Consider the following 20,187-nt stretch of genomic DNA (forward strand, 5'->3'; position numbering starts at 1 on the left):
TCCCGAACTACGGCGTCCTGATGGGGCCAGCGGGGTCCTGTCTGTTCTCCAAGTTTAGATGAAGTTCCTAACTCCTTGCAAGTAGAGATTCTTCCTTGCAGGTGAATAAAGAAGGGAACTTGGTTTCTTTTTAACTAAGGCCTGATTAAAAAATATTTGTGATGCCTTCTTCCCTTGTGTAAAGTCTACTTTTAATTGTTAAATTGCCCTCCTAGATGTATTCTATGTGGTACAGACTTTATTTTTATAATACTGAATGTATTTAACATATTTAAGGAGATTGCTAACAATTAAAATTGTTCAAAATCCCTCAAGATGATTTTTCAGTTAGGTATTTTGCAGTTGTGAAGAAACCCGAAGCCTTTTTTTTATGGTTCATTTTTTCTACTTCTAGTAAAACTATATATGTAATGTGAAATACGTTCATTTACTTTTCAATTACAGTTGACGTACAATGTTATATTAGTTTTAGGTGTCCAACATAGTGATTAGACATACAGCTTACAAAGTACTCCCCGCAGTTAGTCTGGTAACCATCTGATACCATGTACAGTTATTATAATATTATTGACTATATTCCCTATACTGTACTTTATATCCCTGTGACTGTTTTGTAACTACCAATTTGTACTTCTTAATCCCTTTCCCTTTTTCACCCAACCCCCATCCCATCTGGCAATCATCAATTTGTTCTCGGTATCTATGAGTTTGTTTTTGTGTATTCATTTATTTTGTTTTTTAGATTCGAGATCATTTGGTATTTGTCTTTCTCTGACTTATTTAACTCAGCATAATTCCCTCTAGGTCCATCCATGTCGTCACAAATGGTAAGATTCCATTCTTTTTTATGGCTGAATAATATTCCATTGTGTATATGTACCACATCTTTCTCCAGTTGATATACACTTAGGTGCTTCCATATCCTGGCTATTGTAAATAATGATGCATATATTTTTTTAAATTAGTTTTGGATTTCTTTGGATAAATACCTATTAGTGGGATTGTTGGGTTATATGTTCTATTTTTAATTTTTTGTGGAACCTTCATATTTTTCCATAGTGGCTGCACCAACCTGCAGTCCCACTGGCAGTGAACAAGGGTTCCCTTTTCTCCACATCCTGGCCAACCCTTGTTTGTTGATTTCTTGTTGATGGTCATTCTGACAGGTGTGAGGTGATACCTCATTAAGGTTTTTATTTGCATTTCTGATGTTTACTGGCACCGAGCATCTTTCCATGTCTATTGTCCATCTGTGTGGCCTCTTTGGAGAAACCTCTGTTCATGTCCTCAGCCCGTTTTTTAATGAGGTTTTGTTTCGGTGTTGAATTGTATGAGTTCTAATAGTTTTATTAGTAATAATAGTTTTTTTGTGGGGTCTTTAGGGTTCTGTATATGTACTGTCATGTCGTATGAAAATAGTGAGTTTTACTTCTCCCTTTCCAGTTTTAATCGCTTTTATTTCTTTTTCTTGCCCGACTGTTTTGGCTACGACTTCCAATACCATGTTGAATAAAAGCGGTGAAAGTGGAACAGGACAAAGATGTCCTGATGGTAAAGCTTTCGGCTTTGCACTGTTGCGTATGATGTTAGTTGTGGAGTTGTCATGTGTGGCCTTTACTATGCTGAGGTACGTTGTTTCTATCTCCATTTTGCTGAGTGTTTATCATAAACGGATGCTGGATTTTGTCAAATGCTTTTTCTGCTTTTGTGGTGTATCAAATTAATTGATTTGCAGATATTCACGCAACCTTGCCCTCCAGGAACAAATCCCACAGTGATCTGACTGGTCGCTGCCTGTGTGAGAGGCACCTGGGAGCGGCTGTGCTGCGAACTGAGGCCAGATGCTGCCTGTTTGGGGCTTGTGGCCCTTCGAGAGAGTTTGGGGAAAGTCTGCAGTGTGATCCAGGCAGGAGAGTTGGGTGGGGTGAGGTGTCAGGGAATCACCTGGATGGAGTGAATGGTATGAGCTAGGTTAATGGACAGCTCAGATTTGGTGCCCATGTACACCAGGTTGGCTGGGTGGGAGGAAACTTCAAGGAAACGGTGGCACTTGGCAGCACTTCGTCCCTTGAGAAAGTCGCTCTGACTGCTGCTGCTCCAGCCCTTGTCCTGAAGTTAGTCAATTTATGTCCTCCCAGTATGTCCCTGGTCCTGTTTAAGCTGCTGCCCCTGCACTGGAGATTAGAGCAAGTGGGTTTGTGAGGGAGTGTGTGCAGTCCTTTTAAGAGAAGCGCCTCAGTATTTGGCAGCCCCTTGTCTTTCTCTGACACAATCCCTGTTGGTTTCTAGCCAGATGTTATGGGGACTCCTCCCCCTGGCACTGATGCCCTGGGTTGGGGAGCCCAGAGTGGGGCTGGGACCCCTCGCTCCTCAGGTGGGATCTCTGCAGCTGAGCTATCCCTCCGGATGCTGAATTGCCACACTGTGGGTGTGGGACCTGCCCATTTCATGTCTCTGCCCCTCCTACCAGTCTCGATGTGGCTTCTTTATAAGCTTAGTTATAGGAATTCTGTTCAGCTCGCCCTCAGGTGGTCTTCAAGGGGGGTGGTTCTGTAATTTGGTTGTAACTGGCATAGTTGTAGCACGAGGCTAGCACAGCCTTACGTACTCTACTAGGCAGATAGTTTTCCCCTCAACTCCCCTCAAGATTTCCACAACAGATTTTTAGCTTGTGCTTCCTGAACACCCTAAAATAAGAAGTATTTGTAATGTGTGGTTTTACAGAAATTCTCAGAAGACCTATCATCTGACAAAACTGTTTTGAATACTATTCTAAACCAGTTGCTGTTTGGGAAATGGTCAGTTTTGTAGAGCTGGAGTGTTTATGGTCAGCGCCGGGTTTTGAAGCTGCTGTCAGTCAGTGCAGCCTCTGTCCTCTGACCCCATCTTGATCGCTAACAATCAGATGTGAGAAAGGGACCACTTGAGTCAGCGCAGAGCCTGGGATCTGCTTTCTGCTGGAGTGGACGGTGACCCTGAGCCACCAGGCGACGCCGCGTGTGCTGTCGGGCTGCGCAGGCTCTGCCCTGATCTGAGCGGGAGCGGTGATGCCAGGACGAGGCCGTGGTGACAGCAGGAGCAGGAGCAGCAGCTGGGCTGTTGGGCGAACACACGCTCAGCTCTTCCCAGTGCCATGTCACCCTGTCCTGTCCTTCCTCGCTGGCCTGCTGTCACCGGACTGCCGTACCGCCCCCTCCAGTCACCAGGCAGAACTGCCTTTAGTCTGGTCCTGTGGTACCGAATGCAGTGGTGTTTGTCGTCACAGGTGACAGAGGTCACCACGGTGTCTGAAACTCTCTAACCCTTGTTTCGTGGGCCTCCACCCTTCCCTGGTTTTCTTCCCATTTCTCGGGTTTAATCTTTTCCCTAAAAGGATTCTACCCATTTTTGAAGTTTAAACAGTTAAATAATGTGGATCTGAAAAACCACCTCTAGAAGGTCATGTGTTCCAGGAAACCCCAGCTGTGCAGTAATCTGGCTTTTCGATGTGACACATTGCCTCAGACAACAACACCCCGAAACCCAGCCAGGCGCTCAGCTCTTCAGATGCTCCAAAGCGAAACAACTTCCAAAGCCTGGGCCTTCCTTCAAATACCACGACGGAAGAACCAGTCGCAAAGCTGAGCTGAGCTGACCTGTGCAGTAAGGACACAGCGTCTTGTCACACTGTTTACAAAAGCAGTGTCAAAAATGGAGTCGCCAGCATGGAAGCAGCTGCAGAAAGCAGGCAGCCACAGTCCATGATCGCCCACTGACAGCTTCGAGGAGAGACGCACTCCTTGCATTCTGGCTAACGGAGAAGAGAACCTTCGTTTCATTTCTGTGATGCACTGACGCCTGCAGGTGATTGTGACAAAGGAGGCGGCGAGGACTGCTTTAAAATGTGCAGGTAGGGTTAGAGCTGGGGGTGCCCACAGGTTTTTAACGGAACTCAGGAGAGCCCCCCATTGCCTTCTGGCGAAGCGGAGGGATTCTGTGCCTGGAACCTAAAGCAGCTGGGTAATTACTACGCAGAGAAGCTCGGTGGTTCCCGAGGCTGAGCAGCCAGCAGACACGCTGCACAGGCCAGGTCTCAGCTCGGACCTCGGGCCTCAGGCCTCGCACTGCTGCTGGGAAGCACAGGGCAAGACAGCACACGCGTCACCTGCAGCTCTGATTGCTGAGCGCTTCCGTGACCTAAAACTGAAGCCACGTTGTACTAGGCAGGAAGACAGCACCGCTCCTCCCGTCAGCGCCGGCCACACTCAGTTCTTCAGGAATCTTCCATCCTTCTGGTAGGTGCCACACAGGCCTTCAGAGGTGGCCAAGGTCTCACGGGGCTGCCCCGTCTGTTTCCAGGGTTTTCCTCATCCTCCATGAGGACATTGCAGAGTTCTCCATGTCAGATCTGTCTGTTCTGAAGACGCCGCCTCATTTCTGCGCTGCGGCCAGACCCCTCCTTTCCCAGGCACATGGCTCCCCATCTGGTTGCTGAAGTTCTCTCTTCCTGCAGACTTGGGTTCTCAAATTGGAAGCCTGCTTTCTGGGACTCCAGAAAGTTTTTTTCACCCAGTGTTTATTCCAACCACTGAAATACAGGAAGTACTTTTTCCTTTGATGGCAACCTTTACTTACTTTGCTGCGTAGAGAAAAGTCCCCGCACACTCTGCGCTGCTCACCCTCGAGTCCCAGGTCCATCTGACACGATGTCCCCTCCTCCCAGCGCCCCACACTCACCCACCCTCCCACGTTGCTCCCTCCCAGTGCTTCTGGCCCCGTAGCTGCAGCTTCTCCCCTTTTGCCTTTTAATGGCGCCCACTCGCCAACCTCCCACCCTCAGCTCTCGAGCCCTCTGCTCTCCAAGCTGACGTCACTGGATGTATCAAAATGGTGACAACTTCCTAACAGCTCTCCTCTTACCTCCCAGCCCAGGTGCAGCCGCAGCCTGCTCCCTGTTGCTGCGCCAGCTTGTCCCATTACCCTGAAAGCTCCCCTTCAAAGACTCAGTCTTCCTTTTCTCCCCCAAAGCTGCTCCCCCAATGCGCCCCGACTCTGGCAGCCCCGCCCGCGAGCACGAGTCCAGCTCTGCAGCTGCTGCTCCCTGTAGCCTCCGCACAGCTCCTTGCTGCTCAGGCCTGGCTGCCGCGGGTCTGCACCCCTCAGGTCCTCCCTCACGGCCCCAAGAATCCTGCCACCTCTTGTCCCACTCAGTGAGTGACATTACATTCAACTTACACTGCACTCGACAGTCTCACCAGCGAAAACTGCAGGGCAGGGACTGGATCCCTCGGCTGAGAAGTGTGCTGCTGTCCCTGGTCCCCTCCCACAGTGCCCTCTGCCCTGCGGTGCCCAGGAGGCTTCTGGCTTCTGCTTGGGGGAGCAGGAGTCTGGAAACCAGGGTGTCAGAGCGGGCGCCTCCTGTTGGGTCTGCAGCTCCCAGGAGCCCCGGGCTCACGGCAAGCTTTCTTCCTCTGGCCCTTCAGGCTGAGTGGGAAGTGCCCCGGCCCCGACCCCCTTTGCTCATCACACAGTAGCAGCCCCTTCAAACCCCGAGAAGTGTGCCCTCTGCTTCCTAGTGGGACCCCTGGTAGAAGGAAAGACACTCAATTTTTGAAATAATACATTACTTTTGACAGTGTAAATTATAGTACAATACTCTTCAAAAAATATTTTCTATTGTTTTGTGATTAAAATATGTCCTTAAAAAAACCCTGAAAGTTAATACGTTTTTCAGATACCTACCTTAAGTAAACTGCAATTTACTGGTCTTTTAAATAATTTTTTATCGGGAGTTAATTTTAGATTTACAGCGAAGTTGCAAAGAGAATCCCGAGTCCCCAGATGCCCCTTACCCATCTCCCCTAGTAACTACAGACCTTCACATGGGCACATTCCTGTAAACCACAGGCAGGGCTCAGATTTCACCAGTTCTCTCCACACTGTCCCTTTTCTATCCCAGGACCCAATCCAGGACCACGTTGCACTGGGCCCTCATCATGATCATGTCTCCTTAAGTCTCCTCTGGTCTGTGACTGACTCAGGTTTGCCTCATTTTTCACATTGACCATAGTTTTGACAGTTTCATTCTTCATTATGTTCAGATTTTCCTTTAAAATTTTTAGCACATTGAACACATTTACAATAGGTATTTTTAATAATGTCTGCTAATTCTATCATCTGTTTCATTTCTGGGCCTGTTTAACTGCTCTTTTCTTCCGGGAACAGGTCACATTTTCCCGCCTTTTCCATGTCTAGTACTTTTTATTGTGTTGCAGAATTTGTGCATTCATGTTGTGCTGGATTGTGATGTTTTCCTTCAGAGTATTAGACTTCACCTTGTTAGGATGAGTCTAATTTAGCCCCCACTGAGAGGAGGCCTGTTGGGGGCACTTACTGGACGCCTCAGGTGCTCTGCTGATTCCCAGCCCCTCGTGCTCTGGGGGTGGTTCCGTATCACTTCCCACTGCTTGTTCTTCCTTGTTCTCGGCCCATCTCATGGTCACACTACTGTGCAGTGAGACTCAAATGAAAACCCCTACGGACACTTCTGGACCCTTCCTCTGCTAGCGCCCTCCTCTCCCACGTGCTGTGCTGCAAAATCTGGCCGAGGTGCCTCCCTGAACTGTTCTGGCTCAATTCAGCAAGGCCTGCAGCCTGGGTTTGGGTTTCCTCTCCGAGTGGCTCTGAGGATACCGTCCTGTGGCGCCTGTGACCCCATGTCTACGGTTGGTCCATGTGGTTTCTTCTCCTTTTCCTCGTTTGCCTGAGGACAAGTTTAGATCTTGTCCCTCTTGGCCAGAAGCAGAACTCTTCTTTTTGATTGAAAATCTTTCCTTTTCATCATGTTCTATTTCCTTTAAAGGCATTATCCTGTTTCGTTGCCCCATGTTCCTTTTTATTCTTCATTTCTAAAATTGTTCGTCAAATTTCTAATTCTTGCTCAAGTTCTGTCCCATTTCTGAGTTATCAAATTCTGCTGTACGTTGTCTTTCAGGTAGTGTCTTTCAGCTTGTTTTAAACTAGTAGCTCTAGCTGGGATCCACTCTGGGAGCGTGTCTTTCTCGTGTCATTCCTCCCACGACCTCAGCTTGATTCCCCCCCACTTGATGCTGCGAGTACAACGGCTGAAAGGACGAAACTGTGCCGCTTTTAACCCTTATGTCAGAACTCCTAAGGGCCTGACGCGGCAGGACGTGCCTTCACCCCAACCAACAAAATTGGGGCGAACTGAAAGCAGCTATTCCGCCCGGTGCCAGGACAGCCACCCGCAGCTCTGCACCCGTGGAACGGACCCTGTCTTAACCGCAGTGGACTGAGCCCCCACTTACTAGGCTGTTCCTGCCTGTGGGCTAGAGCAGCAGTGACTGAGCTTCTGTTCCTCCTAAGGGCAGAAAACTTGGGTGTAAATGCAAAGAAGGAAGACTAGTAGGTGAGCTTCAAGGAACGCAGAAATGCAGTCTTACATTAATGCCTCAGAGGAGGCTCGGAGCAGGAGATGACACTGCGCTCCATGACACCACAGGCCTGAAAGGGCGCAGCCGCGGAGCTGAGACCACTCCTCTTGGAGCAGAAGCTTGCAAACCGAGTGGCGTCACCCTGGGAGATACTTTCCTGTAGTATGATGATGGACTGGAAAATGGTTAATTAATGATGGAGATTCTAGTCATATGTCACCATCTTTTGACATTTATAGTTTTGCTGTTAGGGACCCACGTTCACAAGCCAGGGGATAAGCTGTGACAATGTGATTTATAATAAGTACATTTGGTCTTTGCCCCATTTCTGGCACAGCTAAAACCCTTGGAAGTTCCTGTTGTTATGTAGATGAGGAGCAAGGAGGGGACTTGGAGCAGCCACCTAAGCATGGGGCTTGGCTGGCTGCCAGTAGAGCCAACCACGTGATCAGAGGTGGGCGCTTTCAGCCCCCCTCGCCCCTGCCCCCCCTCTGGGGAAGGGAGAGGAGGAGGTGCGATCAATTGCCAAAGGCTGATTTCATCAACCACGTCTATGTAGAGAAGCCTCGGCAAAAACCCGGAAGGTCTGAGCCGGGAGAGGCCATGGACGTCAGCTTACTCCGCTTTTCCATCGCGATGCCCATTTATTGTCTGTCGTACCCTTTCACAGGAAACTGCTACACGTGAGTCCTGGAAGATGCTCTAGCAAATTCATCGAACGTGGGGCCAGGGTTGTGGGAACCTCTGACTCACAGCCGGTCGGTCAGAAGTGCTGGTGACAACCTGGCCTTGCAGCTGGCATCTGGCCGGTGGGGGGGAGGTCCTGTGGGACTGAGCCTTTAAGCCGGCGGGATCTGATGCTTTGTCAGGGACACACTGTCAGGGAGACACTGTGTGAACTGAGCTGAGGGGCAGGACACCCGCTCGTGTCTGAGACGCGCTCGGTGTGGGAACAGCTGCACGCATTTGGTGACGGAATCAAGTGTTGTGAGCAGAAAAGGAGCCCACAGGAGAGGTAGACTGGGCTTTCCTAACGCGGCTTGTTTCTCCTTATGGGATCGGACCGCGCTCCTCTTCTGCTGCCCGTTTGGGGAGGACTCACTTTTCCTGAAGTTTGAGGGCTGGTCGGACAGCTGGTCTAACTCCACAAAGCTCCCTTTTCTAACGCACGCGCGCACCGTCCTGCTACGACGTGCCTGGCTTTGCGTCCCTCCTCTTAGCCGAGCTTTACCTTTCTTTCTGTTCTCCTGTCCTGCTCAGTGTGTATTCCGTTCCCAGCAGTTGGTGCCCAGCCTGGGGCCCTGACACCTGGAGGTAAGTGAGCTTCGAGAGTCCTGAGGAGCTGGAGTGGGAGGTTCACACCACGTGTCCTGTCAAACCCTGTTGCCAATTTCGGGTCCTTACTCTTGGGTCAGCCCCCATCACCACACGCTCTGGTGTTGCTTCCTTCACTTTCTGCCGCACGTGTCAATCACACTGGTCTTAATGGCTGTTAGTTTCCCCGACCCACCCTGTCTTTGAGACTGGGAGGTCACTGTCACCTGGTTGCTCTGTAACTGGCACCCTTGGGTTCAGTCTGGCTGTCTGGTTGCCCAGCTTATACTGGGTACTGCCTGGGGCAAGATGAGACTGCTGCTGCTGCCGCCTCCTCTGCCACTTCCTCAGAACCAGGTCAGTCTTTTACTTTTTCCATTTTAATGGGTGTGAGGTGGTATGTGAAAGTGGTTTTCATTTGCATTTCCCTGATGACTGACATTGAACACCTTTTCAAATGCTGCACCATTTGTACATGTTTGGGTCTATTGAAGTGTTTCGTCCATTTTAAAAATTGGGTTGTCTTTTTATTGAATTTTAAGCACTGTTTATACACACTGGATACAAGTCTGTGACTTAACATTTGTTTTCATTTTCTCAATGATGTCTTGAGCAGAAGATTTTACTTTTGTTGAAGTTTAATTCATTCACCTTTTTTGACTAGTTTTTTTAATGAGTTAAGAAATCTTTGCCTAAAGTCATGGGGGTATTCTCCTTTGTTTTCCTGTTTAGATCTATGACCCATCTTGTTGAATAATTTTTGTATATGGTATAAGGTTTCACTTTTGTCTGTAGGGATATGAAGTTCTTCTAGCACCATTTGTTACAAAGATTGAGTTGTACTGGTTCCTCTGCTGAAAATCAATTGCATGTAATCTGTGTATATATATGTATGTGTATATATGGGGCGGTCTATTTCTGTTCCTCCAGTCTATTCATTATCCATAAGCCATTATCACAGTCTTATATTTGTGCAAGTTCTCCACTTTATTCTTTTCAGAATTATTTTGGCTACTCAGTTGTATGCATTTCCATGTAAATTTGAAAATAAGATGGTCAGGTACAAAAAGCCTACTGGGATTTTGGTGAAGGACAGCATTCAATCTGTAGATCAAATTGTGGATAATTAACATCCTAACAATATTGAGTTTCCTAATCCATGATATAATACAGCTCTCCATTTATTTAGGTTGTCTTTCCTTTCTCTCAGCAATGTTTTGTACTTTTCATTATTCATATTTTTGATGCTATTGTAAATTGCAATACCATTATTTTCCATTTTGAATTGTTTGTCGCTACTAAAGTACATTCAGTTTTGTATTGACCTGTATTTTGTGCTCCTGATAGTAAGGGGGTTGGTGGATCTAGAGATAGTTTTGAAAACTCACTGTGATTTTCTACATTATGGATCACAGTCTTCAGATAAAGCCAGTTTTACTTCTTCCTTTCCAATGCACATGCCTCTTATTTCTTTTGTGTGTTTTTTTTGCCAAATGCATTGGCTAAGGCCTTCACTACAAATGCTGAACGGAAATGGTAAGTACAGGCATCCTTGCCTCTTTTTGCTTATCTAGTCTCTTTTTTTCATGAGACTCATTTTTCTTAGATGGCCTTTATCAAGTTGATGAATTTTCCTTCCATTCCTAGTTTGCTGAGTTTTTACCATAAATGTGTGTTGAATTTTGTCAAATGTTTTTTTCTGCAAGATCGTAAGCTTTTTCTCCTGTGTTAACATCATAAACTATACATTGATTGATTCTGTAATGTTAAAGCAACTTTGCATTCCTGGGACCAAACCCACTTTTCTCACCAGGTATCGTCCTTTTTATATATTGCTGTGTTTGATTTGCTAATGTGTTTATAAGGCATCTTCTATATTCATGAAGAATATGGGTCTATAGTTTTCTGGTGTATTACTTTTAAAACTGCTCATAATATCAAAATTTCACAGTTTTCCAGAGAGGTTGTGTATTGGCATAGTTTTTCCCTCTAATGTTTGATAGAATTCACTAGTGTGCCTGGAGTTTTCTTTGTGGGAAGATTTTTAAAACTACAAATTCAATTTGTTTAACAGGTAGGGGGCCATTTAGGTTATCTAATTCTTCAGAGAAGTTGGGTTATTTGCTTCTTCCGAGGAATCTGTCCATTTTATTTACTGGCGTGAAGTTGGTCAGACTCCCTTATCCTTTTGGTAAAAACAGGATTTATTTTTTAGAGCGGTTTCAGGTTCACAGCAAAATTGAGTGCAAAGTGCAGAACGTACTCAAAGGTCCCCACCTTCAGTGTCCTGTGTTGCTGATGCACCTGTGACATCCTCATCCAAAGTCACATTCTACAGGTTTGACGAATGTATGATGACATCCGTGTGCCGTCATGACGTCACACACACCAGGTCCACTGCCCTAATTGTCCCGTCGGCTCTGCCTAGTTATCTCTGCCTCCCTCTGCCTCCGGCAACCACACTGATCTTTCACTGTCTCCTTGGTTTGGCCTTTTCTAGATTGTCATATAGTTGACATCAGACAGGCAGTAGATTTTGAGACTGGCTTCTTTCACCAATTAATATGCATTGACGTTTCCTCCATGTGTGTCTGTGGCTCAGGAGTTCACTTCCTTTGAACACTAATATTCAGCTTATCCCTCAGCTACTGAAGGACATCTTGATTGCTTCCAGGTTTTGGCAATTAGGAATAAAGCTGCTAGAAACAAGGTATTTGTGTGGGCATACGTTTTCAGCTCCTTTGGGTAAATACCAAGAAGCGTGATTGTTGGATCCTCTGGCAAGAGTATGCTAGTTTTGTGAGAAACCGCCAAACTGCCTTCCAACGTCGCTGTGGCATTGTGCACTCCCACCAGCAGTGACTGAGAGTTCCTGTGGCTGCTTACTCTTTTTAACATTTGTAGAACCTCTATTAAGGTTGCCACTCTTTTTACTGATGTTGGTAATTTGTGTCTTTTTAAAAAAAACAAAAACAAAAATTTGGTTTTATCGACATTCTTAATCCAGTTTTTTGGTTTCATTAAGTTTCTCTATTTTTGTTTTTCATTTGTTTCTGTTCTAACATTTAATATCTCTTCTGCTTCTTTGCTCTTCTATAACTTGCTTTTCTTTTTCTATTAAGATGGAAGCTAGGTCAGTGATTTCAAATTTTTAATCCTTTTCTAATATAGGTGCTTAGGACTATAAAGTTTCCAAGTACCAAGTTAGCTCACACCTATAACTTTGATATGCTATATTTTCTAAGTAGCCTTTTGATTTCTTCTTTGACCCACAGCGTATTGGGAAGTGTGTTACTGGTAGATTTTCCTTCCAGGTTCTTTCTGTTACTGATTTCTAATATAATTTTCATGAGTTGAATTTGTATAAATTATTGAGACTTGTTTAATACTCATAATCTACCTTGATAAATGTTTCATGTGTACCGGGAAAGAATGACTGTGTTCTTGTTGGGTGGAGTGGTCCATAAATGTTAATTATGTCACGATGGCTGACAGTATGGCTCATTTTCTGTAGCTCACTGATTTCGATTTTTCTGTCTACTTGTTTTATCTATTATTGAGAGGTGTGCTGAAATCTATTATAATTGTAGATAATGTCTACTGGCCTTTCTGATAGAACAGTCTGGGTGACATGGATTTTGAAGTTATTAGGTATATAAATGTTAGGAATTCTTTACTCTTGATGAATGGACCCCTTTATTGTTACAAAAACAACCTTTACCCCTGGTAACATTTTTTGCTCTGAAATCCCCTTTGACTAATAGTAATATAGCTACTTCAGATGTCTTTGAATCAGTGTTCAATATGCATCTATTTCCCATCTATTTTTAACTTGTGTCTTCATATTTAAAGTGAGGCAGCATATATAGTTGGATCTTAGCATTTTTATTCAGTCTAACAATCTCTGCCTTCTAACTGGGGCATTTAGGTTTAATCAAATTACATTTAATGTGATTACTGACTTTATTGGGTTTAAATCTACCATCTCGCTGCTTTTTGTTTTCTATTATGTACCGTCTGGTCTTTGAAGTTGAATGACTGCTTAAAAGTTTAGAATATAGATACAAGATGTTCTCCAACATGTTTCTAATCTGTTACTTAAACTGTTCTGTAGTTCAGGATAAAATAACTGAGAAAGTACCCTATAACACGAGACCGTCTCTGAGATGTAATAATGATAGGAAAAAACCCTCACTTTGTCTTTAGGCGTTTAGTATATACAGATGATTCCTAAATTTATCTCTCTGAGATGTGTTTTGAGATCTTGACCTCTATTTAACAACTCTCCCTGGATGTTTCACGGGCAGCTTTAACATCAAATATCCAAGTTCTTGTACCTTCAGCTTCAAACTCATATGATTCAAACTAAGAAGCTGACACTTCGCTCCGGGGCAGCAGCTGAATGTCTTACCGTGTGTCACATCCGGGGATCACATCTGTGGGACAGCTCAGACATGAGGCCCCAATACCAAAGAAAGGTGAATAATTAAAAGGATCCTTTATTTTAAACGAAGATAGTACCATAAATCATCCAAATAATTTAGAATAGTTAACTGCCTCTTAAATATGAGCTACATGATGCCTCCTGAAGTTAAAAGTAATCTGGATTCAATCAGTTTGTCTGTCTATGAAATCTTCTAAGAAAGGAAATCATAACAAGTTCCTGATCAGATACACGCCATTAGAGGATTAAAAAGCATAAATAAATTTGAATAGACCTAGCAATTTCCAGGGTTTTATCCTTCTGTATAAACCTGACTCTTTATATTAAAACTGTATTCTGGTCTCTTACCATAAGCAAGAAATTCCTTAACAGCAGCTCAGAAATGACCTTAATGTCTTGGTGAAACATACTTCTTCACCTCCTGAGGCTCAGTCGGTGCTCCACACTCGAGTACATCTGCTGCCTCGCGTCTGCTCATCTTCTCAGGCACCTGTCTCCACAGGACAAGCGTGATGAATCACTGTTCCAGCCTGGCATCCACCTTAACCTTCCAGATGCCACTGCTGGGAGGAGGAGCCATCACAGATCGCCATAGCAACGTAGCCTTTGTGACTCAATGGATCAGCCACTCTCAGGCACTGTCCAACTGACACCTGGTACAGCCGATTATTCTTCTGGAAAATAAAAATAAAAAGAGGTAGCAAGAAAAAAAATGCCACCAGTTGTGTGCTTCAACTTATAAAACACTTACTGTCAGAATATGGTAAAGAAGATATCGCAATCCCGAAGAGATGTGGAACATTTAAGACTCCTTACGGGATGCTACAAACTCACAACGACCTTCCCCACGGGAGAAATGGGTCCCCCTGCCAGGCCCCCTCACTCACGCCCATCATCAGGCAGCAAGCTTCTCACCCCAAAGGTCCACTGCTGGGACCCGCCGGATCCGTGGCACTTCATGAGCCGTGGGGGGTCTGAGGAGCGCGTTTCTGACATATCCAGGCAAAGCAGATTACTTAAAACCAACTCGTGCTCTTCGTTATAAATCCAGACCTAAGGAAGAAAGCAAAGATCATAACCCTAAGTCCCAGCCACAGCAATCACATCAGACAAAACTGTCATCATTTCCAGATGACATGATACAGAAAACCCGAAAGACTCCAAAAAGACTATTAGACTAAGTTACTTCAGTAAAGTTGTCAGATATAGAATTAATATACAGAAGTCTGTTGTTTCTACACACCAACAACAAATGAGCAGAAGGAAATTAAGAAAATCCCTTTTATAACTGCATCAAAAAGAATAAAATACATAGGAATAAATTTAACCAGAGGTGAAAGAACTGTACTCTGAAAACTATAAGACACTGAAGAAAGATACTGAACAAAATACAAATAAATGGAAAGCTATACCTTGCTCATGGGTTAGAAGGATTAATATTGTTAAAATACCCTTACCACCTAAAGTAATAAACTGATTCAGTACAATCCTTATTAAAAAATACCAATGGCCTTCTCAAAATTAGAACTAATCCTAAAACTGATACGGAACCACAAAAGACCACAAATAGCCAAAGAGATCTTAAGGTCTATACAATAAAGCTGTAATAAGCAAAACAGCATGGTACTGGCGTAACAACAGACACATAGATCAATGGAATAGAACACAGAGCGCAAATAAATCGTCAGTTATTCTGTCAATCTATGACGAAGAATATATAATGGGAAAAGGATAGTCTTTTCAATAAGAGCTGTTGGCAAAACTGGACAAATATGAGCCAAAAAATGAAACTGGACCACTTTCTTATATCACACACAAAAATAAACCCAAAATGGATTAAAGACTTAAATGTTAGACCTGAAACCGTAAAACTCCTAGAAGAAAACGGGCACTAAACTCTTTGACAGTGTCCTAAAGAGTATCTTTTTGGATATGTCTCCTTGAGTAAGGGAAACGAAGGAAAAAACAAATGAAACTAATCAAACTAAAAAGGTTTTGCACAACAAAACGAGAAGACAGCCTGCTGAATGGGAGAACATATTTGCAAATGATAACCTCCAACAAAGGGTCAATATCCAAAATATATAAAGAACTTAACATCCCCAAAAAGTCCAATTTAAAAATGGGCAGAGGACCGGAACAGACATTTCTGCAAAGTCAGGACATACAGACGACCAACAGACATATGAAAAGATGCTCAATGTCACTAATGATCAGGGAAATGCAAATTAAAATCACAGTGAGGTATCACCTCACACCGGTTAGAAAGGCTATCTCATCAACAAGACAAATAGTAACAAGTGTTGGGGAGAGTGTGGAGAAAAGGGAACCCTCACACACTGGTGGGAATGTAAATTGGTGCAGCCACTATGGAAAACAGTATGGAGGTTTCTTAAAAAATTAAAAATAGAACTACCATATGATCCAGCAATCTCACTTCTGGGTATTTATCCAAAGAAAACAAAAACACTCATACACGCACCCGTGTTCACTGTAGCATGTCTAGTAATAGTCAAGATATGGAAACAACCTAGATGTCCACCAAGAGAGGACTGGATAAAGATGATGTGTATACATACAATGGAATATTATTCAGCCATAAAAAAGTGACACCTTCCCATTTGCAAAAACATGGATGGACTTAGAGGGTATTATGCTCAGTGAAGTCAGAGAAAGACAGATACCATATGATCTCACTAATATGTGGAATCTAAAAAACAAATGAATAAACAGACCTCAGAAAATTGAAAAATAAAACAATGCATTTTTTGTTTGTTTAAAATGAGTATTATCAATTATATCTGAGGTTTGAAGGATAACTTAAAAAAATAGAGTCTGAGAAAAATATTTTTCATTCCAGTGTTTTCTTAATGTTGCCCCCAAATGTCAACAGAAAGTTTTTACACAATTAGCTCCATAACTTAAAATGATAAGACATCTTAAAATGTAAGATACACCTGAATCGCAGAAATGGCAGAACACACACAAGTAAATGGGCATCTCAGAATCAATGAAACAGGCTACTTTTGAGGTTAGTCGTTCTCAGACTGACGTCGGCTTCTGTGTTCTTAAAAAGTATTGAAGACTCCGAGAGGTTCTGTTTCTATGAACTATATCGATTGACATTTACCATAGTAGAAGTTAAAATTCAGAAATTTAAAACCTTTGGTTACTTAACAATAACAAACTCATTACTTATTAACATAAATAACATGCTTTGAACAAAAACAAAAAAATTTAGTGAAAACAGTGACACTGCTGTTATAGATACAGAGAACAGCTGACAGTTGCCAAGGTTGAGGGGGTGGGGGATCGGGAAAAGCAGCACTTCCTTTGCCATTTCTAACATTCACACAGCTTTCAATTCATTCTATGTAATTGGAAAGTACAAATAATGCTCTAAACAATGATCAGAGGTAGGAAAACTATATGGAGGAGACAAAAGTATAATAGTTGTGTTAGCTCTCTAAAATCATCCGTAAAAGAAAAGTCCGATTAAAACCTGGCTGTCCGCCCCTCCCCGTTCAGAGTTTTCTGCTAAGCTGAAATGATTGCTAGAACAGGAAGGGGTCATGCTCTAGGCTTATTTCTAGCCACTTACTATTAGGTTGGTACAAAAGTAATTGTGTTTTTTGCAATTATTTTTTAACCTTTTAAACGGTAATTACTTTTGCACCAGCCTAATAGTTGGCACTGTGAAAGAACCTTGAAGGATACCCTCTGGACTGCCCGTGAGCAGAGGTGTCACTCACCTGAGTAGGGTCACTGTAGTCACATGCCTTCAGCACCACGAGGCTTCCCTTCTGACTTGGGCGGCCCTGGGCCACCAGGCACTTGCCAGTCTGCAGGTGACAGAGCTGTAAAAGAGAACACTCGTGAAACCCATCATGCAAGACGGACCAGTGTCAGAACACCCTGAGGAATGCGGGGAAAGGTTTTGGATGAAATGTGACAATGTTATTCCAGAGGTAGAATTCCAGAGGTCATAAAAGGCAAGCATTTTTTATTACTAAATTTTAAATACCTAAGAGCATCACGTCAGATGTCAAGGTTATAAGCAATTTTAACAACATAGGCAGGCAGTGTTACATAGAAATTCTACCTAAAGATTCAAGTTTACTAAGCTACTATGGGGAAGGAAAAAAATCGAACTATCACATCTGCACTAAAGAACCTTAACATGAAATTGAAGCAGTAAGAACAATAGGTATAAAGCTAATGGCACATAATTAAATGTAGCATACATACTAAACGAGATAAATACAGATTGTAAATGCCACAGGAATTCTAAAAGTGAGATACATCAAAGCTTGAGTACCTAGTCTGAGTAAAAGGATTAGTGTAAGTAGTAGAGATTAGGTGTGCAAGGCAAAACTACTAGTGGTAAGGGATCAACTGTATGGAACACACGCCGGTAACTATAAGAGAAAACACCTAATAACATGTTCATGATTTTTTTAACCTTATAAGCTAGAACAGGAAGGGGTCATGCTCTAGGCTTAATTCTAGCCACTTACTATTAGGTTGGTGCAAAAGTAATTGTGGTTTTTGCAATTATTTTTTAACCTTTTAAACCGTAATTACTTTTGCACCAGCCTAATAGTTGGCACTGTGAAAGAACCTTGAGCACTGCCTTCTTTGTAACACACAAGAAAAGTGGGCAACAATTATAATGTCTACACTTAACTTTCAGAAATTCAGGAAAAAGGTATGATTTTCTGGCTAGGTCCCTAAAATTTTAAGTGTGATTATAAAACTGAAAATACTTTATCAGAAACTAAAGGGAGCAGCTACAGAAATGTGGCTGAGCAGTGGGTTTTCTGCTAAGCTGCAATGATTGCTCAGAACTTTGGATGTGAAATCTCACCTTACACCGGCACTTACACCCTGCCAGCTTTCACTTCCTGTCTGTGGTAGGGCCCCAGAGCTGAGGCCACACAGTACACGGCTGCCCTAATTTCTCCTTTTGTTTTCCTTATTGGACAGGTCTCTGCCAAATGAATTTTACACTTATACTGCCTTTATTTGTATATTCTTATTTGTATCTGTCCTCTCGGAAGGTAGCATATAACTAGCTCTCTTTTAACACTGGTAGGTAAAGGAACTGAATTAACATTAATAGCAAAGATACCACAATATTCATAAAAAGAATAGAATGGAAGGCAAGCTAAAGCCTATCATTGAATATTTTATCATTAAATATTCTGGTAAGTCTACATTATCATACAACTTTTAATGAAATACTTTGATGAGATTACTTCCTTACCCTTCCACGTTGAAGGACTTTGGGGCGTTTTGGCCCTCTATTGATAAAAATGGGTTGCTGGGGTTTGGCATTGGGCCCAGATATCTGCATCTCTGGGTAAATATTATCCAAATACCATTTAAATGATTTACAACCCAACTTCTTCCTCAATTCAACACGCTCACTGATATTTCCATAGCTTCTGGTCCTCAGGTCAGGTCGTAAGGAAAAATACTGCTCCTGAATTTAAAAAAGAAAATTGAAAAATAAGACAACGCGTTTTTTGTTTGTTTAAAATGAGTGTTATCAATTATATCTGAGGTCTGAAGGATAACTTAAAAAAATAGATTATGAGAAAAATATTTTTCATTCCAGTGTTTTCTTAATGTTGCCCCCAAATGTCAACAGAAAGTTTTTACACAATTAGCTCCATAACTTAAAATGATAAGACATCTTAAAATGTAAGATACACCTGAATCGCAGAAATGGCAGAACACACACAAGTAAATGGGCATCTCAGAATCAATGAAACAGGCTACTTTTGAGGTTAGTCGTTCTCAGACTGACGTCGGCTTCTGTGTTCTTAAAAAGTATTGAAGACTCCGAGAGGTTCTGTTTCTATGAGCTATATCGATTGACATTTACCATAGTAGAAGTTAAAATTCAGAAATTTAAAACCTTTGGTTACTTAAAAATAACAAACTCATTACTTATTAACATAAATAACATGCTTTGAACAAAAACAAAAAAATTTAGTGAAAACAGTGACACTGCTTTATGCAAATCTTTTCAATGTCTGGCTAAAAAGTTGGCTGAACTCTCATATCTGCAGTTAACCTGTTATTATGTTTTTAGGTTAAGTATTTTTTAAAAAGAGTTTGCGGAAATCTGTATTTTAAAATGAAAGGAATATTTTAGTAACTGTTTCAGATAATTATGGCTGTTCTTTTTTGATACTGCATTACAACTCAATAACTTTTAAAGGTTAGTTGCAATGTAGAACATGAAAGCATATCACTGAGCTTTTGTGGTGCTGGGCTATCTTGCTCTTTGAATGGATCTTTTACCCATACGAGATTTTTATAACTTCATGCATTAGACGTTGGGAAAATACTAGCCCACTGGGTTGTGAAGTTCCTCCTGATATTAACAAATTTCACTATAAATATCCAAAAAATTACATTCATACATATGACTACCAATCTCATTAGAAAAGTTTTTAAGCACCGGGAAGCTATCAAATTCATGGTTGAGGATATAAGTTTTCCAAAATTCTAATTTTCACCTGAAAGTTTGAATTTTATCATTTGCAACAACTACTACAAGTTGTTTTCCTTGAAGTGAAAGTTTCAGTTCATTTTTGAGAAAACGTTTGCCTGCTCCCCAACTATGAATCACCATGGTTTGTGAGTCGTTCATAAAGAGCCTTCTATGGAGGAGAGGGGCTCGAGTTCAGCTACAGCTGCGCAAATGGCTGTCCTGGAAACATCAGTCTTCAGCTTCCTGTGTGCTTGATAGGAATACTGACACAGAACACTGAGAGACAAGGTGAGATCTAATACAATTATTTTCACTACTTCGCCAATGCCATTCTTAGAGGAAACTGGCCTTCTTAAAGTTCTGAAAGAACTGGCAGTGAAGAATCCAATTTGGTGCCGATGCCTCGATTGCTGCTAAGGCGGCAGCCATTTGCACCATCAGTGTAATGTGACCATGGTGAAACGGCAAACGCTCTGTTGACCTGACTGCAA

General features: G+C 42.7%; 1 protein-coding gene across 12 annotated transcripts in view; it reads right to left on the reverse strand.

Annotated features, from left to right (window-relative positions):
- Positions 1–13,226: 13,226 nt before the first annotated feature.
- GALNT11 (polypeptide N-acetylgalactosaminyltransferase 11) overlaps positions 13,227–20,187 on the reverse strand; it is a 46,943-nt gene continuing 39,982 nt past the window's right edge. For all 12 annotated transcript variants that reach the window (XM_074315093.2, XM_074315082.2, XM_074315088.2 and 9 more), the window contains 4 exons: positions 18,458–18,676; positions 16,944–17,048; positions 14,107–14,244; positions 13,227–13,865 (listed from right to left, as the gene is read on the reverse strand). In XM_074315093.2, the coding sequence (XP_074171194.2) occupies positions 13,734–13,865; positions 14,107–14,244; positions 16,944–17,048; positions 18,458–18,676 (594 nt within the window). In that variant the 3' untranslated portion in view covers positions 13,227–13,733. The remainder of the gene's footprint in view (positions 13,866–14,106; positions 14,245–16,943; positions 17,049–18,457; positions 18,677–20,187) is intronic.

Source organism: Rhinolophus sinicus, chromosome 8 (assembly GCF_057876585.1).
Source record: "Rhinolophus sinicus isolate RSI-liver-muscle chromosome 8, RSI-T2T, whole genome shotgun sequence".
Classification (NCBI taxonomy): Eukaryota; Metazoa; Chordata; class Mammalia; order Chiroptera; family Rhinolophidae; genus Rhinolophus; species Rhinolophus sinicus.